Source organism: Erythrolamprus reginae, chromosome 8 (genome assembly GCF_031021105.1).
Source record: "Erythrolamprus reginae isolate rEryReg1 chromosome 8, rEryReg1.hap1, whole genome shotgun sequence".
Lineage (NCBI taxonomy): Eukaryota > Metazoa > Chordata > Lepidosauria > Squamata > Dipsadidae > Erythrolamprus > Erythrolamprus reginae.
The window spans coordinates 37,948,203-37,974,671 of record NC_091957.1 but is presented as its reverse complement, the minus strand read 5'-3'; the positions used below and the strand labels follow the sequence as shown (position 1 = coordinate 37,974,671).

The following is a 26,469-nucleotide window of genomic DNA, read 5'->3' as shown; positions in this document are numbered from 1 at the left end:
GGGTTCGTGTTCGGCATACTGAACACTGCAAAATTCGGTACAGACCCGAATTGTGTGAGTTCGGTTCGCCCATCACTACTCAATAACATGTTTTTTTCTTGTTTAAATCATTTGATATACAGAGCTTTATTCATCCCCTCACTATTTGGAGTCGATCCCTTACAATTCCAAGAAAATGGTTACCAAATTGCAATACTTTTTTATATTGCAGAAAGGAAAATTGCTAACTATATGACTGGAAAAGAATCATAGCAACTATATTGAATATCAAAGAAGTATAAATCAAATCAAAATTATTTTTCACCCTGGTTTATCCCTTCCCTTTCCAGTTCTATTTGAGAATATCAATCTGGTGCACCAGTTAAAATTCAAGCATAACCCTGCACACTCCTAAGAGTTCAGGATGGTTTATAAAACACACAAAAACAAACTATTAAAAATAATCTGTGTTCCTTTCTTTTGCTTTTTCCATCTCCTCCTCCTCTTTTATTACCTCCTCCCCTCTCCTATTCTTTCTCCTCCTTCATCTCCTCCGCCTCCTGTTAATCTTAATAAGCAATGTAGATAACAGACATTGTTTTTAATGTAGAATTTTATTTAATATCTGTAGGCATTAGCAAAATATCTAGGCTGTTAATAACTAGCACACATCTCTAGCCATCCAGAAAAATGCTAATATCAGTTGGTTGCCACAGGCAAAAGGTCACGTCATTTTGTCTGAAAGTTTGATGATGAATTCACCTAAAGAAAATGCGAGCTGCCCCAGTTATCTCTCCGAAGCAGCATAACCATTTTCCTAGCAGCGAGAGTGGATAAAATCATTAACCTTGATTGCATTCCAGCAGGATAGAGAAATTCTTCTCATTTTTCCCTGCCAGTCCTAATTGAATATGAGGAAGGAAAACCTGCTTTTAGAAATGTTTCCAAGGGACAATAATATATCAGAGGAGAGGATGTGGTGGAATGTCCAAGAAAGCAGCATAGGATGGCCAAGAATTGTCTCAATATCTTAACAATCCTCTCATCGTGTCCCCAAGGCATCAGTAGTGGCCCTTTTTCCATAACTATCCCCACCAAGAAAGACTCTCATTAGTCAGAAATGAGTGGTGAATTTTTAGAAAACAACCTCCCAAGTTCTCTGCCCAGAAGTTCAGAGTATTTCTAAAACCACTTTGTACTCAGTTAAAGTTTGGCATAAAATTTGTACTAAAACACAGAACTCCCTGGAGTAGCTTTCAAGTCTTGTTAATGATTGGAATTGCATTAGTAGCCCTCATAAAGTAATTAGTGTTTGTATGAATAATTTTCATGGATTGCTGTTGTTCTCCAGGGTGATATCCACCAGCAATATCCACTAGACTTTGGCTCTGACTACGCATCAATACACAACCATAGAAACATAGAAACATAGAAGACTGACGGCAGAAAAAGACCTCATGATCCATCTAGTCTGCCCTTATACTATTTTCTGCATTTTATCTTAGGATGGATATATGTTTATCCCAGGCATGTTTAAATTCAGTTACTGTGGATTTACCAACCACGTCTGCTGGAAGTTTGTTCCAAGGATCTACTACTCTTTCAGTAAAATAATATTTTCTCATGTTGCTTTTGATCTTTCCCCCAACTAACTTCAGATTGTGCCCCCTTGTTCTTGTGTTCACTTTCCTATTAGAAACACTTCCCTCCTGAACCTTATTTAACCCTTTGACATATTTAAATGTTTCAATCGTGTCCCCCCTTTTCCTTCTGTCCTCCAGACTATACAGATTGAGTTCATTAAGTCTTTCCTGATACGTTTTATGCTTAAGACCTTCCACCATTCTTGTAGCCCATCTTTGGACCTGTTCAATTTTGTCAATATCTTTTTGTAGGTGAGGTCTTCTGTTTTGCTTTTGGTGGTTGTTATGTGAGTGCATTAGTGTAAGGACGTGTAGACTGATTTGGACTGAGATAACCAAGAAACTTAATTCCTTCCAGTTCTCTATACTTTACAATTCATATAGATAATCCTTGACTTACGAACACAGTCGAACCCAAACTCCCGTTGCTAAGCTGTTAAGTGAGTCTTGCTCCATTTTATCACCTTTCTTGCCATAGTTGTTAAGTGAATAACACAAATTTATGTGAATCTGGCTTCCCCCGCTGACTTTGCTTGTCAGAGGCTCGCAAAAGGTTATCACATGACAACCCTGCAACCATCATAAACATCATAAATAATGCCATTGCCAAGCATCCAAATTCTGATCACGTGACTGCCAGAATGCTGCAATGGTTATACTTGTGAAAGTAGTCAGAACTCACTTTTTACAGTGCTGTTTGTAACTACAAACAGTCCTTAAATGAACGGTTGTAAATCGAGGACTAGCTGTACTCTTATGTGTGTGAATGGCGCAATCTTAATGTCCTTCTGCCGCACAAATCCCAGTGACCAGTTAGGTCCCACAGAGTTGGCCTTCTCCGGGTAAAGGCCATTGTTTGCCATTGTTTGACACAAGCCAATAGATTTCCATGTGTTCCAGAAGGCGAGAACCCTCCTGCCCCTGTTTTCAAGAAAATAAGACGCACCAATGGCTGCAATCACGCGAAAAGCATGGTCAACCTTTACACAACCACTGAAAGTAAGTAGTAGTGCCCCAATCTAGGAAGCAGGGGGGAGGAGTTTGGACTTGACCACTAGAGGGAGACAAATCTAAAGAGAAAGATGTAATAAATAGCTATTTTAACAGATTAAGAGAGTTGGAAGGGACCTTGCAGCAACTCAAACAGGAGCCCCTACATCTGCCTCTATTTATTTTATTTTATTATTTATTTTGTCGAGTACGTGTTGGTAGTATACATAGCTATAACACTTTATATACATGATATAGGTACTAATAAGAGGGAAATTTGTTTGTTTGTTTGTTTGTTTTATTTTTTATTTTATTTTATTTATTTATTCATTCATTCATTTATTTATTTATTTGATTTTTATGCCACCCTTCTCCTTAGACTCAGGGCGGCTTACAACATGTTAGCAATAGCACTCTTTAACAGAGCCAGCCTGTTGCCCCCACAATCCGGGTCCTCATTTTACCCACCTTGGAAGGATGGAAGGCTGAGTCAACCTTGAGCCGGTGTTGAGATTTGAACCGCTGACCTACAGATCTACAGTCAGCTTCAGCTGCCTGCAGTGCAGCACTCTACCTGCTGCGCCACCCCGGCTCCTATATTAGGACAGGGACGATAGGCACGCTGGTGCACCTATGCACGCCCCTTACCGACTTCTTGAATCGAGTGAGGTCAACAGTGGACAGTCTAAGGGTAAATTTGGGCGGGGGGGCTTGGTGATGAAACTACAGAGTCAGGTAGTGAGTTCCAGGCATTTACTCAGTTGCTAAAGTCTTATTTTCTACAGTCAAGTTTAGAGCGGTTTACTTTGAGTTTGCATCTGTTGTGTGCTCGTATATTGTTGTGGTTGAAGCTGAAGTAGTCCAAAGATGTCGTAGCAAATGATTATTTTTATACAATTATTAATTATACAATTTTATAAAGTTTTATACAATTGTATAAAATTGTACAATTTTTGCAATTATGCAAATAATTGCATAATTACTTCCTAATTGCATAATTACCTCCTAATTGTGAGGCAAGAGTTCCACCTGTTGGCCACAGAAGACTCTGTCATTTATTCCTTGCTCATCCTCCCCATTTGCCCTTATGCTTTTAAGAGGCTGCCCTGAAGTCTCTCGCGGTTGAAGGGGGAGGAAAAACAATGCACAAAATTAAAAAGCTCCTGTCTGTTCAAAAGGCTATGCCATTTGTTGCAGTGCCTTGGTCCTGGGCCTGACTGGAATTTTTGCAAACTCGAAAAGTGCCTGCCTGGGGAGGGGTGGAAGACTACAATTCCCAGCATTCTCAGCCAAGATATTTCTCTCCCCCACCTCTCCAGTGATTTTGGCCTTTTGGGAAATTTGCTATTTTTGTCATTTCTGGAGGGATGCTTCATGCAAGCAGTGTCTTATTAATCTTGCAACTTAGCAAGGGGGATATGCATTAAAAGCATATCTATTTTTGTTCCTAGCTTACACCAAGCCTCAGGTGCTGAGTCATCAGTATCTTGAGCCTGAAAGAGCCAAAGAGCTCAGCAGATCCTCTCCTTTCCTCCTCTCTGAGGTAGGTTGATATTTGATTACTTTTACTGTTGTTCTAGAAGATGTTTTTATCATCATCATCATCATCATAACTAATAAGGGATCTTTCCTCCTGGATCTCGGGTTTAATCCCCAGAGGGACAGCTTGTGGGGTAAGTACATTGCAGGATTATTAGATGGAAGTCATGGTTGAAGGTGGATTTAAACCTTTTGCCCAACCAGTTTCATAAACAGTTGCCTCATGTTGAGGTGAGATCTCTGGGCGCTTCTTAAAAGTAGGGTGTGATGTCCACTCATCAGAAGCAAGAGCTCAGATCAGGGGCGGATTGCTATTACCACAATTTCACCGTTGCGCTGCACACACAGCAACTGTTGTTTTTTACATGAATTTTACTAAAATCAGAACTGAAAGCAATGAAAGCAAAGCAAAGACTGAAAATCATGCATGGGATAGAAAAGGTGGATAGAGAAAAATTCTTTTCTATATCACACAAGGGGGCACTCCCTAAAGCTCATAGGTAAGAAAGTGAGGACAAATAAAGGGAAATATTTCTTCACCCAGAGGGTCCTTGGTTTATGAAATTCCCTTCCAGAAGAGGTCGTGACAGCTGTCAGCCTGGAGAGCTTCAAGGCAGGATTAGACAGATTCCTGGATGCCAAGTGTATCAGTGGTTATTGAAACGGATGTCCAAGTGCCGCCTCTATGTTGGTCGAGGCAGGCAGGGTTCCCTTGAGTACCATTTGTTGGGGGTCAGGGGAAAGGGAGGGTCTTGCCTTCTCTTTCTGCTCAAGATCCCCAAGGACAATTGGTGGACCACTGTGGGACACAGAATGCTGGACTCGATGGATTTTGGCCTGATTCAGCATGGCTCTTCTTAGGTTCTTATGTTGAAGAAAAAGGCACGACAATAGCTCATATCAAAAAATCCCACTTGCCCCCCTTGGGAAATAGCCAATCCCCATTGTCCGTCTTTGTCAGGTGGATGCATCTTCACAACCACGTCACATTTATGGAATGTATCTTCTAATGGCCTTTTTCTGGTCACCTGCTTTCCAGGAAAACGAAAGTTATCCCAGCCTTTACTAGGAAAACGAAACTTATCAGGGCCTATAGAGTCTTCCCCTCCCAAATCCCAATCCCACCCCCGTTACTCATAGCAACTGAAGCGTGTTGTAGAGTTGAAACATAGCAGGGGTGACATTTTGCTTCTGCACAGGCACAGGAAGCAAAAACATGCTGAAATCTCACAAGAGGACGTGCGCAAGATAGAGATTATTGCAAATTTTTGCTTCCGTGAATGCACAGAATCAAAAAATTGCTGAAATCTTGTGCATGTATCCTCTTACAAGATTTTACTTCTGCGCTTGCGCACAACACAAAAAATATGAAAAATTGAAGAAAAATGATGGTGGTGCCCATAGGACCGCCACTGGAGTGGTCGTGCGCAAATTGCGCAATCTGGTGGCCGATACTGGTGCGCAGGCCCCTACCGCACTGGCTCACATGATGCAGAACATGGGAGAAAGTGATAACGAAATCCTTATGAAGAGAAACAGGGATGCTTCATTCATCGAAAAAGGGCAGCTAATGGGACAGTTTGATTTTTTTTAAAAAAAATATTATATACAAATATACATACAATATATAAATCAATATTAATACATTTAAAAGAAAAGGAACAAAAAACAAAGAAAAACAAACAATATTTGGATAAATTTGCAGCATATCCTATAGGAAAAACGGTTCCAACTATGGTAACATTCTATTATAGCTCATTTAGTTATTTGCATACGCCAGTTTTGGAAAAGAATACACATCTTAAATTGTACAAAACATTCTATATATTAACAATAGATTCTAATACCAGACAATAGCTTTATCAAATAAATATTATTCTGATCATATTTTAACCACGTTTTTTTCTTTTTTCTCGAACCACCAATAGAACCAATTCTTCCTTATTTTTTATTTCTAACGTTAACTTATCCATTTCTGCACAGAGTATGACCTTTTCTATGATCTCTTCCTCCTGAGGGATTGCTTCATTCTTCCAATATTGGGCATAAATTAACCTGGCCGCTGCAGTTATGTGGATAATCAAATGTATTTGATGCTTTTCTAGTTTTTGCTGAAATATTCCTAGCAAAAAACTTTCTGGATTTTTTTCTATTGTAATGCCTAACATATCTTCCAACCAATTTGTAATTGTGTTCCAAAAGCATTTTGCTTTCTCACACTTCCACCAAAGTTCGATTTTTGAAGCGCTGATGTGGCCCAAGAGTAATGTCATTTTGTAGCTCTGTTGAGGATCCATTTCAATATGATTGAAAAGTTTTATATGGTGCCGGAATTAAAGTCTCTTTCGATGGCCTTTGCAGACAGAATCAGACACGGCTTCAGAAATCAGCTTCCAGGTCAACAGGCACAAAAAGACCTCAAGCGTGGGCAGCCATTCCTCCGAGATGGCGTCTGTTTCTTCGGTAGGTTCTTGAAATGTTGCCTCTGCAAGACAGGCTTGAGGGACTGGGAACCAGAGATGTGTTTCAGCAGGTTCTGACCAGTTCTGGAGAACCAGTAGTGGAATTTGAATAGTTTGGAGAATCGGTAAATACCACCTCTGACTGGCCCTGGCCCCATCTATTCTCTGCCTCCCAAGTCCCAGCTGATTGGGAGAAAATGGAGATTTTACAGTATCCTTCCCCAGCCACGCCCACCATGCCACGCCCATCAAGCCACACCACTCCCACCAAGCCACGCCCACAGAACTGGTAGTAAATAAATGTTAAAACGCAGCACTGGGGGAAACCTCTTAGCTCCTTCAAAATTATTCTTAATTCTTTTTCACCGTCTTCTCACCACCCTGATTATTTGAAAGCTTCCTAAGATCCTCTCTGAGACATTGATGAAATGTCTTAGTCTTAAATGTAAAATCTCACTGAACAAATTTTCTCGCTTCACAAGATAAATTTTGGACTGAATTGTGATTGTAAGTTGAGGACTACGAGAGTTGCATGACTGATTTACTTGTTACTGATTTTTCAGATTAGAATTGTACATATGTGGTGTTCTTTCTTTGTGCTGATTATTGTTGTGCTAGAGGAGATGATCTGCGAGAAAGATTCCAACCCTTAAATTCCATGATTCTACTTGCAGATCTCTGGAGATGAACCTCTGCCATAGTTTATGAGCTCCTGGTTTGATTGACCTGATTGGTTGATCCAAGCCAAGTTCAGTTTACCTTAAATTCAGTCTAAGTAACAAAAAAAAGTTCATTAAAATGTAGGCACTGTCTACTCTTCTCTGGTGAATTATTGTGATTGTAACTGTTGCTGATTCAAACTGAACAATCTTTCTCCATGATTAGCAATAGCTTTAGCAATAGAACTTAGACTTATATGCTGCTTTACAGCTCTCTCATAAGCAGTTTACAGAGTCAGCATTTTGCCCCCAACAATCTGGGTCCTGATTTTACCCACCTAGAGAAGGACAGGAAGCTGAGTCAACCATAAGCCTGGTGAGATTCGAACTGCCAAATTGCAATCAGCCAGCAGTCAGCAGAAATAGCCTGCAGTACTGCATTCTAACCACTGTGGCTCTTAGTTTCCTCTTCACATCAAAAATAGCAGTGACTCATAGTTTGAATGTGGTTAGGGTTGAATTTGAATTTGAGACAATTCAGAAAATTTTTACCTACGTTCTGTCCAATAACATTTCTCTTCTTGAAATAAGACGGTATGCTTAAATGATGGAGGGTTGCTAAATATCTGGTGAATTTTTCTCTTTTGAACTCAAAGACATCCTTATGGCCTCCTCCTCTCTCTAGGTGAGTGGAAGCGTCCTGAGTGTATACAGTGGTGACTTTGGGAGTGTTGATGCTCAGGGGTTAGTCCAATTTGCCTTGGATTATGATGAGAAGAACCAAGAATTCCAAATTTTTGTTTCCCAGTGCAAAGACTTGGCAATTGTGGATGAAAAGAAGGGAAGGACAGATCCGTAAGTAAAGTTGGTTTAAAACAAAAAAAGTCTTAGCTATATGTACTGTCCTATTTATTTATTTATTGGTTAAACATTGTTTGTTTGTCTGGAATTTGATTTCAAATATCCTGATGCTGGAGAATCCTTCATGAATTTTACTTCTATCTCAGTTCTGCTGAACAGAATGGGACAACTCGCCACAGCCAACTTGCTCTGGCCTGTTTGTTTGTTTGTTTGTTTGTTTGTTTGTTTGTTTATTCATTCATTCATTCATTCATTTATCCCTTCTCCTTAGACTCAGGGCGGCTTACAACATGTTAGCAATAGCACTTTTTAACAGAGCCAGCATATTGCCCCCACAACCCAGGTCCTCATTTTACCCACCTTGGAAGGATGGAAGGCTGAGTCAACCTTGAGCCGGTGATGAGATTTGAACCGCTGACCTTCAGATCTAGAGTCAGCTTCAGTTGCCAGCAGTACAGCACTCTACCTGCTGCGCCACCCTGGCTCATCTTGCCCCAGTCGTCTCGTCCCTGCCAACTCATCCTGGCTAATTCACTTGCACCTTGAACCTAAAGCAAGACAAGGCCCTCTGCAAGTCACTTGACCCTCTCTCGAGTTGCCCCACATTGAAATGTCCCACAGCAAGTTGGCTGCAGCAAGTTGATTGTGGTGTGTTGACCCCAGTGAGTTATCCTAGATTCTGTTGGGACTCTTTATGAAATTAATGGATATGGCAAGCAAACCCATACATGGATGATCTGGCAAGGAAACGTCTTCCAGAGGACACAACAGCTTCAACAACTTAAACCCAGGTAGTTTGTTTTCGCCAACATACCTGGCCTCTTAAACTTTGGATGACCCTAGCAGAAATGTTCAGATTAAGAAAATAGGTGAGCTTAGCTTTTGTCCAGGGTTGTCCCCAAGTCTATCGATTCATCAGAATGCAAAAGCCAGATCATTTCTGACTAATATCTAAGAACTGGTCAGTTGAATTATTCACTTGAGCAATAGTGGTGGCCGCCAGTGGTGTAGCAGCTGCAAGGAGGGGATCTCTCCCTCCCAACGTTGCTTTTTCCTTAGATTCCTGAGACCTTTCATGGCACAGTTCATTCGGAGAATAGAATGTTTCAAGAGGGGAATTCCAGGCACCGATCGGTCAAGGCATTTTCTGATCGAGGCAAAGGATGCCCTCTCTATCAGGACAGACTTCTAGAGAACTATTTTAGATTTTTTACTTAATTTTTGACAACAAAAAACTGTACTATAATGCTGCCGGTTTAACATGGATAAAAGAATGGATTAACCTCTCAAATAAAAGTATCCTGACATTAGAAGGACATGACCTGCAAATGGGTTGGCATGCCTATCTTTGGAAGGATGAAACCAAATCACAGTCCACATTTAATCGGCACTTAATTAGAAAATCTTTATTAAAGATCTGGCATGAAATTAAAAAGAAACACTATATAAAAATTCCCAGATGGCTATCCACAATGGAGGCTATTGTCTATCTGAACTTGATTGATCCCTCTAAAACATTAAAATATAAGGACATTTTACACCCAAACGGAGATCTAAAAACTAGGCAAGAACTTGAACTACAGAACAATAAGTTAGACTGGTGGATTTATCTACAAATAAATTCCAGATATATTAAGGATAAGGAAATCCCTGGTACTGATACTTTGACTAATACTCTAGATAAAATATTGACAGGACAGAAAGATAGATTAATTTCTGAAATTTATCAACAACTCTCACAACACGGCAGACCAGAAGACATAGTTAAAGAACCCATGATCGCGTGAGCAAAAAACATTCAACACATTATACACTTAGCAGACTTGGAGAATACATAGAACATTATATGCAAAATTACACTGTCGGCTGCCTATAAAGAAAACTTCTATAAACTTTTTTTACAAATGGTACTTACCCCCATTGAGATTCGCAAAGATCTACCCTAAACTCCAATTGTTGGAAATGTAAGAAACAGATAGGTACTTTTTATCACATGTGGTGGTCCTGCCCCAAAATTCAAAACTTTTGGAGAAATACGCACAGATGACTCACAAAAATGACAAAAAAATCTACAAACCGCAGAAATGGACAAAATGACGAATGCAATTAAAGGAAGAAAAAATAAAGATATCAAAGAGACATGGCCCGAGTCTTCGGAGAGGGGCGGCATACAAATCTAATAAATTATTATTATTATTATTATTATTATTATTATTATTATTATTATTATTATTATGGCAAAAATGGCATGAATAGATCCGTAATAAAAACCAAACGTGATAATACAAACTATCAGTGTACATACATAAATAAAAATCAAATATAGAAATACAAAAATACATAGACTAATGAAACAACTATCTCTTTTGAATTACTATTTGTAAAAGCAAAAGTATTTATGCTTGTTTCTTGTACGTGAATAGGTTAATATAATATTAAGTATAAGAAATGGCAATATAAGATGTAACAGAAAGGGGGGTATGACCTGTTCTACAATGTATATGTGACACATATTCTTTTTTTTTGTTGTTTTCTTTTTTAAAATCAGTAAAAACGTATAAAAAAAGAATTATTCACTTAATGGACATCTCTTTCCAGGTACGTGAAAACATACCTGCTTCCAGATAAGGCAAGGATGGGCAAAAGAAAGACATCCGTGAAGAAAAGAACGAACAGCCCCATTTACAACGAGGTGTTGCGGGTAAGGAAAACCAGAGCTTAAAAATAACAGAATAACAGAGTTGGAAGAGATCTTAGCAATAGCGATAGGATTTAGACTTATATACCGCTTCATAGTGCTTTTACCGTCCCCTCTAAGCAGTTTACAGAATCTGCATATTGTCCCCAACAATCTGGGTTCTCATTTTACCCACCTTGGAAGGATAGAAGATTGAGTGAACCTTGAGCCGGTGGTGAGATTTGAACTGCCACACTATACTTAGCAGTTAACTGAAGTAGCCTGTAGTGTTGCACCCTAACCACTACACCACCCAGGATCTTGGAGGTCTCCTGGTCCAACTCCCCCTCCCCACTAAAGGAGGAGGCCCTTTACCACTCTGGACAAATGGCTATTTAATCTCTTCTTAAAAACTTCAGTTAGCACACACAACTTCTGAAGACAAGCTGTTCCATTGGTGAATTGTTCTCACTGTTAGGAAGTTTCTCCTTAATTCCAAGTTCCTTGTCTCCTTGATTAGTTTCCATCCATTATTTATTTATTGTTAGAGTTGAAAGGGACCATGAAGGCCATCAAGTTCAACCCCCTGCCCAAGCAGGAACCCTATAGCACACCAGTCAAGTGGCAGTTCAATCTTATCTTAAAAATTTCCAGAGTGTTGGAGTTCCTAGTCCAGCCTTCTGGTGCCCTGGAGAATAAAGTGATCCCCTCCTCTCTGTGACATCCCCTCGTATACTTGTAGACTGCTATCATGTCTGCTCTGGCCCTCCTTTTCTCTAGGCTATCCATGCCCAGTTCCTCAGTCTCTCTTCGTAAGTCTTGGTTTCCAGTCCCTTAATCATCTTGGTTGCTCTTTTTTGCGCCTTCTCCAGAGTTTCAATGTCTCTTTTGAGGTGTGGTGACCAGAACTGAATACAGTACTCCAGGTGTGGTTGGGCCAGGGTGTAGTAGAGTGGTATTAAGACTTCCCTGGTCTTGGAGTGTATTCCTGTTGATGCAGCTTAGGATTGTGTTGGCTTTTTTAGCTGCTGCTGCACATTGTTGGCATTTCTTGTCTTGCTTTCAGGAGCTCTGGAGTTATAGAAACATAGAAGTCTGAGTTGATCCCCTCTTCTTTGGGGTAGCCCCTCAAATGCTGGAATGCTGCTATCGTGTCACTCCAGTTATTTTATTTTATTTTATTTATTTGTCTTACATATATAAGATAGTAGTAGTTTGTATAAACATAAGTAAAAAGTATCGATAAAAGAGGACAGTAGGACAGGACAGTAGGCACAGTGGTGCACTTATGCATGGAATGCGGTGAGATCGACTGTGGTCAGTCTAAGCTTAAAGTTTTTGGGGTTTGGGGAAGAAACCACAGAGTCAGGTAGTGCATTCCAGGGATTGAACACTCTGTTGCTGAAGTCGTATTTTCTGCAGGCGAGTTTGAAGTGGTTTACGTTTATTGTGAATCTATTACTTGCTTGTGTATTGTTGAGGTTGAAGGTGAATTAGTCATTAACAGGAAGGACATTTTGGTATATAATTTTATGAACTACATTTAGATCAGATCGGAGGTGACGTAGTTGTAAATTGTCGAATCCCAGTATTTCAAGTCTGGTGGAATAAGGTATTTTGTTGTGAGCAGAGGAGTGAAGGACTCTTCTTGTGAAATATTTCTGGACTCTATCAATTGTATTAATGTTTGTTATGCAATGCAGGTTCCAGACAGGTGAGGAGTATTCCAGAATTGGCCTAACAAATGTTTAGCAGCACCGTTCCCCGTAAGCTGCGCGCGTGAGCACGCTCGCGCTCCAAAATAACCCCCCGCGCACCCTTTTCCTCGGGCGCGCACTCCCCATCCCCCTGCCAGCCCGCGGGGGGGGCGGACGGGGAGGCGCGGGCAGTAGAAGGGAGCCACGTCCTCCCCTGCCTCTCCATGGTGCCTCCGGCCCCCTCGCGCTCCTGGCCTCTCGGCCCTGCCTCCCGCCCGCCCGATCCGCCCCCTCTCCTCCTCCGCCGCCTCCTGCCTTGGGCGAGATTTCTCCCTCAGCGGTCGCTGCAGCTTCGTCTCCTCGTCCTCATCCACGTTCCTGGCAAGAGGGATGCAATTGGCCAGGACGTGGCTGGAACAGAGGGGCAGCTGCGATGGGGCTGGCTCGGCAAAAGTGCTCCCAACGAAGGGGCTGTGAGAGCGTTTTCTCCGCGCGCTTCAGGAATCCCCGCCCCACCCCTCTCGCAACCCCTTTTCTGGGGGCGCTTTCGTCCAGAGCTTTCAGCAAGGGGGCTGCAGTAGAGGCAGGGCAGGCATTTCCCGAAGCACTCGGAGAAAGCGCTCTCGCAGCCCCCTCGTTGACAGAGAGAGGGGGGGGAGAAAGAAAGTAAGTGAGAAAGAGAGAGAGAGAGAAAGGGGGAAGAGAGAGTTAGCAAGAGAGAGAAGAGAAAGAAAGCAAGAGAAATAGAAAGAGTGAGAGAGAGAAAGCAATAGAGAGAAAGAAAGAAAACAAGAGAGAAAGAGAGAGAGAGAGAGAGAGAGAGCAAGAGGGGAAGAGAGAGAGAAAGAGGGGGAGAGAGAGAAAGAGAGGGACAGAGAAAGTGAGAAAAAGAGAGAGAGAGCAAGAGGGGGAGAGAGAAAGAGAGAGAAATGACTCTTGATTTAAAGCATATGGTAAAAAGCACCCAAATAATAACAGAGAAAAAAACCCGCAGCCGTTTGTGTGTGTGTGTGTGAACTCTTGAACTATTTCCAATAGCTCACCTGTTATTGGAAATGGTTCAAGAGTTCACACACACATACAGACACACACACAGAGAGACACACACACACACAAGGGGAGAGGAGACAGGGATGGAAAAAGAGAAGAAGATAGTAATAATAATAGATTTTGGTTTTGTTTTATTATTAATTTCTTTTAATTAAAAAAGGGAATTTTTTTCTTATTTATTTATTTATTTATTTATTTATTTATTTATTCTTCTGTGCCGCCCAGTCCCAAAGGGACTGCCGCTCAGACACTATACTTTTCCGCCCACACCGAAAAAAAATTAGAGGGAACATTGGTTAGCAGTGTAATATTCTTTTCTAGTTTAATGAAAATTCTTTTCATTAAACTAGCCATACCCAAATCATGGGTCGGAGGGCTTAATTCTAAGGTGTTTCTTGAAATAAAACTGCAGGTAACTTTTAAGCATATCCTTTTTCCTTTCACCTTCTCCCCAGTATAAAATACAGAAAATGGTTTTGCTGATTCAAAAGTTGAACCTGTCTCTGTGGCACAACGACCCCTTGGGAAGGAACAGTTTCTTAGGTGAGATGGAAATTGACTTGGCCAGTTGGGACTGGAGAAACAATCAATTAAACTGGTACATGCTCAAACCACGGGTAAGTGCAGCTCGGCTGATATTCTGCTTTAGAGGTTGATACCTCTGGTGACTGAGCAATCTGTGATCGTTCTTGCCTGTTGTGGCCTTCTCTTTTCCAGAGCCTCTCCGCCATCAATGGCGTTGATCATCGAGGTGTGATGAACCTTTCTATCAAATACATACCACCAGGAAGTCTAGGTAAAAACAACAACCTTCAACTCAGTTGTTTTCAAAACTATTATCAGAACAGAAATAGACCATATAGTCTATGGAGAGGGGCGGCATACAAATCTAATAAATAATAATAATAATAATAATAATAATAATAATAATAATAATAATAATAATAACAACAACAACAACAAAACAACAACAACAACAACAACAACAAAACAACAACAACAACAACAATAATAATAATAATAGTAGTAGTAATAGTAATAATGATAATAATAATAATAATAATAATAATAATAATAATAATAATAATAATAATAATAATATAGAGCAGACCTGGGCAAGGGGCAGCCCGCCCGCTATCTGTGACTGGTCCGCGGAGGTCGGAGTCCGCATCAGTGCGAGGATGAAAGAGCTCACCGCGTCTGCTGGGATTCCTTCAGTTCCTGCTTTCCTGATGAATCATAAGGAAAGGAGGAACCAGAGGAGTCCCGGCAGACGCGGTGAGCTCTTTCATCCTCGCACTGGAGCGGACCCCGACCTCCTACCGAGAGCAGCCAAGCACAGAAACCACGCAAACACTCCAGCCCAGTGACTGTGGTGCACCGTGTTACCATAGGAGCAAACAATTAGGGGTCTGTAGAGTGGGTCTGGGTGTTTAGGTCAGGCCGGGGTCTGGGACTTTACAGTATTGGGTAGAACTGAGTTAATTATATTAGTCCGCCCCTCTAAAACCATCCCAATTTCTCATGCGGCCCCATGGGAAAATTAATTGCCCACCCTTGCCATAGAGTCACATTGGGAGAATGTCCACAACAAGCTCTTACCATTTTAATAGGTGAACCCAATACAAGAAGGGTTAAAAAGCTGGAACTTCTGGATTTTATCTGAGAAGAAGTAGATGGAGTAGATACTGCCAGATATTTATTTATTTATTTATTTATTTTTATATTTATATTTATATTTATATTTATATTTATATTTATATTTATATTTATATTTTTATATTTTTATATTTATATTTATATTTATATATTTATTTATCTATCTATCTATCTATCTATCTATCTATCTATCTATCTATCTATTTATTTATTTATTTATTTATTTGTTGGATTTGTATGCCACCCCTTTCCGGAGACTCGGGGTGCCTAACAGCAACAATAAAACAGTGTACAATAGTAATTTGGTATTAGAAATGATTAAAAATCCATTAATATAAAAACCAACCATACATACATACATACCATGCATAGAATTGTAAAGGCCTAGGATCTCAATTCCCCCATGCCCGGCGGCAGAAGTGGGTTTTAAGTTGTTTACGAAAGGCAAGGAGGGTGGGGGCAGTTCTAATCTCTGGGGGGAGTTGGTTCCAGAGGGCCAGGGCCACCACAGAGAAGGCTCTTCCCCTGGGTCCCACCAGGCGACATTGCTTAGTTGACGGGACCCGGAGAAGATCTGTGGGACCTAACTGGTCACTGGGATTCGTGCAGCAGAAGGCGGTCCTTGAGGTAATCTGGTCCGGTGTCATGAAGGGCTTTATAGGTCATAACCAACACTTTGAATTGTGACCAGAAACTGATTGGCAACCAATGCAGACTGCGGAGTGTTGGTGTAACATGGGCATATTTGGGAAAGCCCATGATTGCTCTCGCAGCTGCATTCTGCACGATCTGAAGTTTCCGAACATTTTTCAAAGGTAGCCCCATGTAGAGAGCGTTACAGTAGTCGAGCCTCGAGGTGATGAGGGCATGAGTGACTGAGAGCAGTGACTCCCGGTCCAAATAGGGCCGCAACTGGTGCACAAGGAGAACCTGGGCGAACGTCCCCCTCGCCACAGCTAAAAGATGTTTCTCTAATGTGAGCTGTGGATCGAGGAGGACACCCAAATTGCGAACCCTCTCTGAGGGGGTCAATAATTCCCCCCCCAAGGTGATGGACGGACAGATGGAATTGTCCTTGGGAGGCAAGACCCACAGCCACTCCGTCTTGCCTGGGTTGAGTTTGAGCTTGTTGACACTCATATGTTCAGTATCAAAATTTATAGAGAACATAGAGAGGCCCATTATATCCAAAGAATAGCCATCATCATCTTCCTTTTAAGGACACCATAATCCCTTGCAAGGTGGAGTCTGGGCAACTAAATGGAGCTGAGTGTTTACTGGCTGGATGCCCTTCCTGTCACCAATGTGGAGTTTAGTTCAGCAGATACATTTCCATTGTGCCCAGAGAGAGAAATGTTTGCCTCTACCTAGGATCAAACCTTCGGCCTCCCAACTTTGAGGCGAAAGCTCCACCTTTAGGCCATTGCACCACTCCACCCAAACAAGAATCATATGGACTGGAAATTCAAAGGACTGAAGCTGACTGGGGGGGAAATGAGCTTGATTTAATTACCTGTATTGTAATATTCTTAAAATTATGGACGTTCTTGTATTACTTACTTGCTTTCCATGTTCACGATACGTTATAGCAGGCCGCAAAAATCCCCCATCTGGAGAGGTTCATATCTGGGTGAAGGATACCAAAGATCTCCCACAGTTACGCCCTTCTGGAGTAGATTCCTTTGTGAAATGGTAGGTGTTATTGTGGCCCGGCAACAGATTCAGACAGTGAGAAGGTTGTGGAGGAACATGGGCCAGTCCTGGAGTCTGGAGTAGGCTCTGCGTCAGGGGCCAGAGCAGCCTGACAGTTATCCGTTATTTATTTATTGGTTGGTTGGTTGGTTGGTTGGTTGGTTGGTTGGTTGGTTGGTTGGTTGGTTGGTTGGTTGGTTGGTTGATTGATTGATTGATTGATTGATTGATTGATTGATTGATTGATTGATTGTTAGAGTTGAAAGGGACCATGCAGGTCATCAAGTCCAACCCCCTGCCTGAGCAGGAATCCTAAAGCACCCCAGCCAAATGGCAGTCCAATCTCTTCTTGAAAGTGTCCAGAGTTGGGGAGTTCACAACCTCCACAGGCAGGTTGTTCCAATGGTTGATCGCTCTGACCGTCAGGAAGTTCTTCCTTACTTCTAGGTTGAATCTCTCCTTGGTCAGCTTCCAGCTGTTGTTCCTCGTCCGGCCCTCTGGTGCTCTGGAAAATAGAATGCCCCCCTCCTCTCTGTGGCAACCCCTCATATACCTGTATACAGCTATCATGTCCCCTCTGGCCCTCCTTTTCTCTAGGCTATCCATGCCCAATTCCCGCAATCTCTCTTCATAAGACTTGGTTTCAAGTCCCCTAATCATTTTGGTTGCTCTTTTCTGCACCTTCTCCAGAGTTTCAATATTTCTTTTGAAGTGTGGTGACCAGAACTGGATGCAGTACTCCAGATGTGGTCTGACCAGGGCGCAGTAGAGTGGTATTAATACTTCCCTGGTCTTGGAGTGCATCCCTCTCTTGATGCAGCTTAGGATGGTGTTGGCTTTCTTGGCCGCTGCTGCACATTGCTGGCTCATGTTTAGTTGATTATCCACCAAGACTCCAAGGTCTCTTTCGCAGTTACTGCTGCTAAGTGGGGTTTCTCCCAGGCTGTATGTGTGTCTAGGTTTTTTTTTACCAAGGTGAAGGACTTTGCTCTTGTCGACGTTGAACATCATGTTGTTAGTGTGGGCCCATAGTTATCTTTGGAGTCAGACAGCAGTGAGGCAGAGGAACAGCTGGAGCCTGTCCCCCAGTGTATACAGGTGCAAAGTGACCAGACGAAGGGAACAGCTGAGGAACAAGGGTCAACTTTGGAGTAACGCCACATTTGGATTATGAATGGCCCCTCCCACAGGGAATAAAAGAGGACCAAACCGGAAGGGAAGTTTGCAGGAGACAATTGGCTCTCTTAATTGGTTCATGACTCTCAAATACTCCTTGCCAAGTTTTAAAGATATGGACCTGGCAGTTCTCCAAGCCAGATAAGGTCTGTGACTGTAAATTTACCCTTTAAAACTTTGCTGGATGTGAATGAGAAGAATTTATAGTAACTTAATAAAAAGGGATTTTTGTTGGGACAAGGAGTTTGCTTCCTAGCCTGGGAATGCCTAGTCAGAACAGGTGGTGCCATTTCTGGGGTTCTGTTTTGAGCAGCCATGATTGGGGGGGGGGAAACAAGGATGGGTTTTGCTGAATAAGACAATGCAAATTCTGAGATGGTCAGAGATCATAGGGCAGGGATGGCAAACCTTTTTTTATTTGCGTGCCAAAAGTGGGTATGGGTGCATGTGCTAGCATGTGTGCAGGTTCCCACACTCATTCCCTCCCCCTGTGCATGTGCACCCCCATTGCACTGCCCCTTCTCATGTGCACAATCTCCTCCCCATCCCCACACATGTGCATAGGTCTCACTGAAGGCTGAGACGGTGAACAAATGAGCAAACAGGCGAACCGGATGTTCAGAAAAACGGACTTCTGGTTTGCCCGTTGTGCTGTTTTTTGCACTCCAGAACTTCAGGGAAGCTTCCTGAAGCCCTGGAGTGTGAAAAACAGTACAATGGGCAAACTGGAAGTCCATTTTTCTGAACATTCAGTTTGCCTGTTGGACAAGTTTTTGCATTTCCCTGAATTTTTCAGAGGGCGAAACGGCCTTCCCAAGGCCGAAAATCAGCTGGCATAGGGCAACACCTCGCTTGCCCTCTGACATGGCTCCACAGACCACCTGTGGCATGTGTGCCATAGGTTCGCCATCATGGTCATAGATGTACTAGGCTCAGAGGGCATCAAGGTAACTATGAAATATGTCCGATTTTGCCATGAGAAATACTGCAAAAATAACCTAAGGGTTTGGTTGAAGAATTGCTGGTCTTTGACTTACAAACCCATTTGAGTCCAACATTTCTGGTGCTAAGTGAGACATTGGTTAAGTGAGCTTTGCCCCAATTTATGACCTTTCTTGCCACAGTTGTTAAGTGAATCAGTGCAGTTGTTAAGTGACTAGCGTAGCTGTTAAGTGAAGCTGCACCACCCATACTTGTCAGAAATGTCGCAAGAGGGGATCACATGACCCCAAGGACACCACAGCCATCCTAAACATCAGTCCGTTTGCCAAACCTCTGGTTTTCGATTGCACGACTATGCAACAGTCGTAAGTGTGAAAAACGGTCATAAGTCACTATTTTCAGTAGTGTTGTAATTTCAAATGGTCACTAAATGAAAGGTTGTAAGTCAAGGATCACCTGTACCTTCCACAACAGGAAATCTCTACAGTGTTGGATTTTGTTATGGCTGAGAACCTAGCCTTAGCCTAGTAGCTCTCCATTACAGTCCCGTATTTTTCAGACTATAAGATGCACCTTAGTTTTGGGGGAGGAAAATAAGAAAAAAAATTCTACCTGCCAGCATTCCCCTGGTTAGGTCCTTAGCAATATACAGTGATACCTCATCTTACAAACGCCTCATCATACAAACTTTTCGAGATACAAACCCGGGGTTTAAGATTTTTTTGCCTCTTCTTCCAAACTATTTTCACCTTACAAACCCACTGCCGCCGTTGGGATGCCCCGCCTCCGGACTTCCGTTGCCAGCAAAGCACCCGTTTAAACGGGCGCTTCGCTGGCAACGGAAGTTTGGAGGTGGGGTTTCCCTGCGAGGGGAGCCTCAGTGAAATCACAGCATCGCAAAAACACAGAGGTCCAGGGGTGGGGTTTTGAGGACTTTGGTGTTTTTGCGATGCTGTGATTTCACTGAGGCTCCCCTCGCTGGGAAACCCCATCTCCGGACTTCCATTGCCAGCAAAGCGCTCATTTTGGTGATGCTGGGATTCCCCTGCAGCATCGCAAAAACACAGAAGTCCAGAGGTGGAGTTTCCCATGGAGGGGAGCCTCAGGGGAATCCCAGCAGTGCAAAAACGGGCACTTCGGCTGGCAAAAGGGGTGAGTTTTGGGCTTGCACGCATTAATCGCTTTTCCATTGATTCCTATGGGAAACATTGTTTCATCTTACAAACTTTTCACCTTAAGAACCTCGTCCCGGAACCAATTAAGTTTGTAAGATGAGGTATCACTGTACCTGGAACAGGGACGTTAGCAGAGAAGGCCTTCCATCTTCGGCGTTACCAGTGTGTCCAACGATGCTGTAGTGGGCACGTATGCCCCTGGCACCCATCAGCATGACATTTCGCTTCTGCACATGTTAAGCAAGCGAAATCTCGCCTGAAAATGCTCATGCAAGCGAGATTTCGGTGATTTTCGCTGATATTTTTGCTTCTGCGCATGTGCAGAAGCAAAAAAAATCATTGAAAAATCACCAAAATTTCATTTGTGCAATCATCTTCACATGAGATTTCGCTTGCTGCGCATGTGCAGAAGCAAAATCTCATGCAGGAGCACATGTGTGCATGCTGGGAGTGCGCAGCTGCGCACGCATCTTCAAAATCGCTACCAGAATGGAGCACCTTACCCTTCCAGTAGCAGTCCATCACTAAGGACCTTGTACCACTTTGAAAACAGCCAAGAAAATGTTAAATATCTGGAAGCACCTGAAAACGGTGGACATTCCACCGAAGCTAAAATGCTGCTCTCTTCTTTGTAAGCTATGTGCTTCCAGACACCAGCAAGAAAAGTTACCAAAAAACCCGAATTGTCAAGAGAGACTCCAACCCGGTCTTCAACCACACCATTGTATATGATGGATTTCACACAGAAGATCTGAAGGATGCCTGTGTGGAACTGACCGTCTGGGATCATGAAAAATTGACCAATCACTTTCTTGGAGGGATCCGACTAGGACTCGGCACAGGTAAGCAATGCTATCTGTGTCCGTTTAGTTTCATTTCATTCTCCCATGATAGTTGTTGTTGTTATTATTATTATTATTATTATTATTAATTAGATTTGTATGCCGCCCCTCTCCGTAGACTCGGGGCGGCTTACAGCAATGATAAAAACAATATATAATGACAAATCTAATAGTTAGAATCTAAAATAACAATAATACATTTAAAAAGTCTAAAAAACAAGAAACCCCAATATATAAAAGACATACATACAGTCATATCATACACAAAAAAAAACCCTACATAGGCAGGGTGAGATGCTTCAGTTCCCCCACACTTGACGACAGAGGTGGGTTTTAAGGAGTTTACGAAAGGCAAGGAGGGTGGGGGCAGTTCTAATTTCTGGAGGGAGCTGATTCCAGAGGGTCGGAGCTGCCACACAGAAGGCTCTTCCCTTGGGTCCCGCCAAACGACATTGTTTAGTTGACGGGACCAGGAGGAGACCAACTCTGTGGGACCTAACCGGTCGCTGGGATTCGTGCGGCAGAAGACGGTCTCGTAGATACCCTGGTCCGGTGCCATGAAGGGCTTTGTAGGTGATGACCAACACTTTGAATTGTGACCGGAAACTGATCGGCAACCAATGCAGACTGCGGAGTGTTGGAGTAACATGGGCATATTTGGGAAAGCCCATGATTGCTCTTGCACCTGCATTCTGCACGATCTGAAGTTTCCGAACACTCTTCAAAGGTAGCCCCATGTAGAGAGCGTTACAGTAGTCGAGCCTCGAGGTGATGAGGGCATGAGTGACTGTGAGCAGTGACTCCCGGTCCAAATAGGGCCGCAACTGGTGCACCAGGCGAACCTGGGCAAACGTCCCCCTCGCCACAGCTGAAAGATGTTTCTCTAATGTGAGCTGTGGATCAAGGAGGATGCCCAAGTTGTGGACCCTCTCCAAGAGGGTCAATAATTCCCCCCCAGGGTGATGGATGGACAGATGGAATTGTCCTTGGGAGGCAAAACCCACAGCCACTCCGTCTTATCAGGGTTGAGTTTGAGTCTGTTGACACCCATCCAGGCCCCAACAGCCTCCAGACACCGGCACATCACTTCCACTGCTTCGTTGACTGGACATGGGGTGGAGATGTAAAGCTGGGTATCATCATAATTGCCTTAACAGGGTTAGAATTAAGATCATATGAAGTATTAGCACTGCTTTATGATGTTTGTCCTTCTTGTTTAAAGGGGAGCTTGACATCTTTATTGGAGGACGGGGGATTTAATTTAATTTAATTTAATTTATTTAATTTTTAAGCCACCTAACTCCTTGCAGACTCTGGGCAGCGTATAGTCCTAGTAAAATGATACAGTATAAAATGAAAACAGTAAACAATATAACAAGCGATCATGAAATAACCAGTTAAGAACCCCAAAAAGTCACATTCATCCAACAAACATTCATATCTCTAGGGCCGAACTATACTGCTCAAAAAAAAATTTAAAGGGAACACTTAAACAACACAATATAACTCCAAGTAAATCAAACTTCTGTGAAATCAAACTGTCTACTTAGGAAGCAGCTGTGGCTGAGAATGGGCCAGAACCTGGCTTTTCCCTTTCCTTGTCCAATGCATTAATCACTACACCACACTTATATCTGTATCATGCTGGAGGGTGCAATTCCCAAAGCTCAGCTGAGACAAAAGATGGAGGCAGCACTACTGGAAAACACAACACAACCCATTTCAACTAAGTTTGTTTTATGAGTTCAATATCAGTTTAATTTTCACCTTATGTCAAATTAAAAATTACACTTTTGGTAGCAAATTTTGAAATGGCTTAAGTTTAGGCCAGAGCTGGAGATGGAGAGGCAAGTCTTTTTTAAGGGTGGTGTTAGGGTTCCAGGTAACCTCCAAACTTAAATCAAAGTCCAAGTCAAGGCGTTGCTCAAAATTCCAATTTAATTCTGGAGCCATCCTGGCACCTCCACAGGGGACCCCGAATCTGAGCTTCCTACCCAGTTAAAAGTTCAAATGCCTTGCCCCCCCCCCCCCAAAAAAAGTGTCACGTGGCCCATTCAGGTTGTGGCAGCGTGGCAACTTCTTCTTCCGTTTCCACTCCGGGGGTGGACATAGGATGGGTTTGAACTTCTCGAAAGAATGTTTTTTGTCTGCATCTGCTCATGAATTCTCCCCCCCCCCAAGTTCCCACAAACATCAGGCCTTCTACAGATAGTGTGGCAAACCATTGATTTATCCCCAACTTCTGCACCAGCTTGACAGGTGGGAGGGAGAGGAACAGGTTAAAAGCACTCACTTGGTATGTTAGTTGAACAGTGACTTGACACATCTAGAGTGCTGGAGGTTCTATTGCAAATAGAACACTGAGGCAGCTTAATTGGGTTTAGGAGGCAAAGCAGCTGCCATCTGCCCTGTTTGCAACAGCCGCAGCAATTTGTTTATTTCACAAAATCCATCCATGACTCAGAACACAAATGGGGTCTTGCCCAATTTCAATTCAATTCAATTTATTAGATTTGTATGCCGCCCCTCTCCGAAGACTCGGGGCAGCTCACAACAATGATAAAAACAATATTATAGTGAAACAAATCTAATATTAAAAAGAAATATATAAAACCCTATCATATTAAAAACCAGACATCACATACACACCAAACATAAAATATAAAGAGCCTGGGGGAAAGATGTCTCAAGTCCCCCATTCATGGCGGTAAAGGCGGGTCTTGAGTAGTTTACAAAAGACACGGAGGGTGGGAACAGTTCTAATCTCAGGGGGGCGTTGATTCAAGAGGGCCGGGGCCACCACAGAGAAGGCTCTTCCCCTGAGGCCCGCCAGACGACATTGTTTAGTCGACAGGACCCGGAGAAGGCCAACTCTGTGGGACCTTATCGGTCGCTGTGATTTGTGCGGTAGCAGGTGGTTCCGGAGATACTCTGGTCCAATGCCATGTAGGGCTTTAAAGGTCATAACCAACACTTTGAATTGTGACCGGAAACTGATCGGCAGCCAATGCAGGCCACGGAGTGTTGTAGAAATGTGGACAAATCTAGGAAGCCCCACAATGGCTCTCGTGGCCGCGTTCTGAACGATCTGAAGTTTCCGAACACTTTTCAAAGGTAGCCCAATGTAGAAAGCGTTGCAGTAATTGAACCCACCCACAGAGAGGAATGCTTGGGAGTTCGACTTGCATGCTGGTGGACCTCCGTTTCTAAAGTGTTTTATTGCTTCTTGCTTTGGACCAGGCTTTAGCTATGGAATTTCTGTCGACTGGATGGATTCCACACAAGAGGAAGTAGCATTCTGGCAAGAAATGATGTCAACGCCCAATGAATGGATTGAAAGTTCACTCCTCTTGCGCTCCTTGGCTGGGAAAAGCAAGCTGAAGTGACACTTCTGCAGTTCAGGCGACATGGCAGGGGGAACATACAGAGACCAGCTTTGGTTTGTTGTCAGGTACATAAGAAAATGTAAAAGTTACTACTTCAACAGAGCCAAAAATTAAGGACACCACTGAGCGAAAGAAAGATTTCAAGAGAAAAAGTGCTAGTGTCACTCCTTGCTTTGACTCATAAGGCATGGAAGAGCTACACCATACCTTAGTGGTACAGACGTTCTTTGACTTAAAGAGCCAGAAGGTAGGGCTGAAGAAGTGGAGATGAGGGATAGGGAAGTTAAATTACTAATGCAATCAATTTTTGCTTTTCTGCACATGTGAAAGTGAACTAAAATTGTGGGTAGCAGAAGACTTCACCCACAAGCTCACTTTATACTTCTTAAAAACACTCTACTGGGATGAAACTGTTGGAGACGAATGACTTTATTCCAAGCTAAAGAAGGAGACCATGTCTAGGTGATGGTCTCAAGCACCTGGATGAAATCATGGACTTTAACAAACCCTTTAAGGTCTTCTAGGTCAACCCTGCTCATTGGAGAAACCAAGATTAAAGTGTTCCTGGGAGATGGCTGTCTAGCTTCATCTTGGACAGCTCCAATGATGGTGAGATCCCTTGGTCATTATTTCTGCTGCTCTTTACTGTTTATGAAACTTGTTCTGAAATTCAGTCAAGAGTCTGCCTCCTATGATTTCACGTCTAACTCTTTGGGACCCAAGCAAACAAGCCAGACATCTGTCAAAGCTTCTGGCAATTGATGGACGTTAGCTTTTTGGTAAGTGAATGAAGGCATAGCACCATGTATGCGACAGAGAAACCCAGAGAGGAAAACAGAACTTGCAAGCTCATCAGTTTTATTTAAGAAGATTTTAACTTTCCACTTGCAATTTAAATCAAAACATTCTTTTTCAGGATGATTTCAACGCTAAGGGTAGCATTTTATCAGACTGTATTTTAATGCATTGGCTGTGATAAATTGCTCATTGTGAGCTGGAAGCTCTCTTTAATGAATGGCTGGTCAGCCTCTGATGGCCATTATTTTTAAGCACACTTAAAAAAACATTTCATGCTCTCTGTTTACTATTCCTCTCTCCCCTACAACCCCACCATATGAACTGTGGTTATCTAAAATGACTCTTTTTGGGATAATACTTTATGTAACTTGATGAAAGAGACTACAGTCCATACAGTGTCACGGCATAATAAATGTGTTAGTCTATAAGATGACAAAAGTGTCTTGGTGTATGTCAATCATTCCCTGTCACACCAGCTAAGGTTTTTAAATTAAAGAACCCCCCCCCCCCCGTATTCCCACCCCCTCTCAAGTCTCATTCTTTCCCCGATGTGGCAAATGGGAGGCTGCCGTTTACACAATCCTTGCAGTGCCAGAGATGCATTGAGGTTGGGACATCAGCAACTTGAAACTTTTGCACAGCCGTGGTGGTGTACTATTTGTTTGTTTGTTTGTTTATTTATTTATTTAGTCCAATATACAATGAGGGGTTTAGTGGGTATATATCTATATACACATAGTAAAATACATGATGAAGGTTATAGAGGAGATACTCATAGTAAAATATATCTAAGAAAGAATAGAAAAGAAGGTATAGTAATAGAACATATCAATGAAAGAATAGAAGAAGAAATATAGGAATAGAAGAAAGGTATAGGAGATATAGGAGAGCAATAGGACAGGGGACGGAAGGCACTCTAGTGCACTTGTACTCACCCCTTACTGACCTCTTAGGAATCTGGATAGGTCAACCGTGGATAATCTAAGGGTGTCTCCCTTCTCTTCCTCCCTTTTGCCTCTTCTTTCTGCCATTTCGCCCAAGAGCTGCTGGGAGCCCGACCCTTGTGACTTCCCTCCGTTGTGGTGATTTTTAGTGCGAACTACCGGTAAAGAAGAAGAACAAGAAGGGAAAAGAAGGTGGGGTGGGGGTGGATTGCGCACCCTGTGGAGTGGTGCTGTCAGTGAGATCTGATAAGGAGAAGAGGGATCAGGTGTGGAGTTGCTGCTAGGAAAAGTGGCGGTT

General features: G+C 42.6%; 1 protein-coding gene across 2 annotated transcripts in view; it reads left to right on the top strand.

Moving 5' to 3' along the window:
- The window catches only part of LOC139171461 (synaptotagmin-like protein 2), an 82,105-nt gene extending 56,440 nt beyond the window's left edge, over nucleotides 1–25,665 (top strand). The window contains exons 8-17 of one of the 2 annotated variants that reach the window (XM_070759706.1): nucleotides 2,526–2,621; nucleotides 4,064–4,155; nucleotides 6,513–6,614; nucleotides 7,958–8,127; nucleotides 10,732–10,834; nucleotides 14,013–14,174; nucleotides 14,275–14,353; nucleotides 16,806–16,908; nucleotides 20,838–21,043; nucleotides 24,284–25,665. In XM_070759706.1, the coding sequence (XP_070615807.1) occupies nucleotides 2,526–2,621; nucleotides 4,064–4,155; nucleotides 6,513–6,614; nucleotides 7,958–8,127; nucleotides 10,732–10,834; nucleotides 14,013–14,174; nucleotides 14,275–14,353; nucleotides 16,806–16,908; nucleotides 20,838–21,043; nucleotides 24,284–24,429 (1,259 nt within the window). In that variant the 3' untranslated portion in view covers nucleotides 24,430–25,665. Of the gene's footprint in view, nucleotides 1–2,522; nucleotides 2,622–4,063; nucleotides 4,156–6,512; nucleotides 6,615–7,957; nucleotides 8,128–10,731; nucleotides 10,835–14,012; nucleotides 14,175–14,274; nucleotides 14,354–16,805; nucleotides 16,909–20,837; nucleotides 21,044–24,283 lie in introns of both variants that reach the window. The other variant, XM_070759705.1, reaches the window with a different exon arrangement.
- The last annotated feature ends 804 nt before the right edge of the window (nucleotides 25,666–26,469 follow it).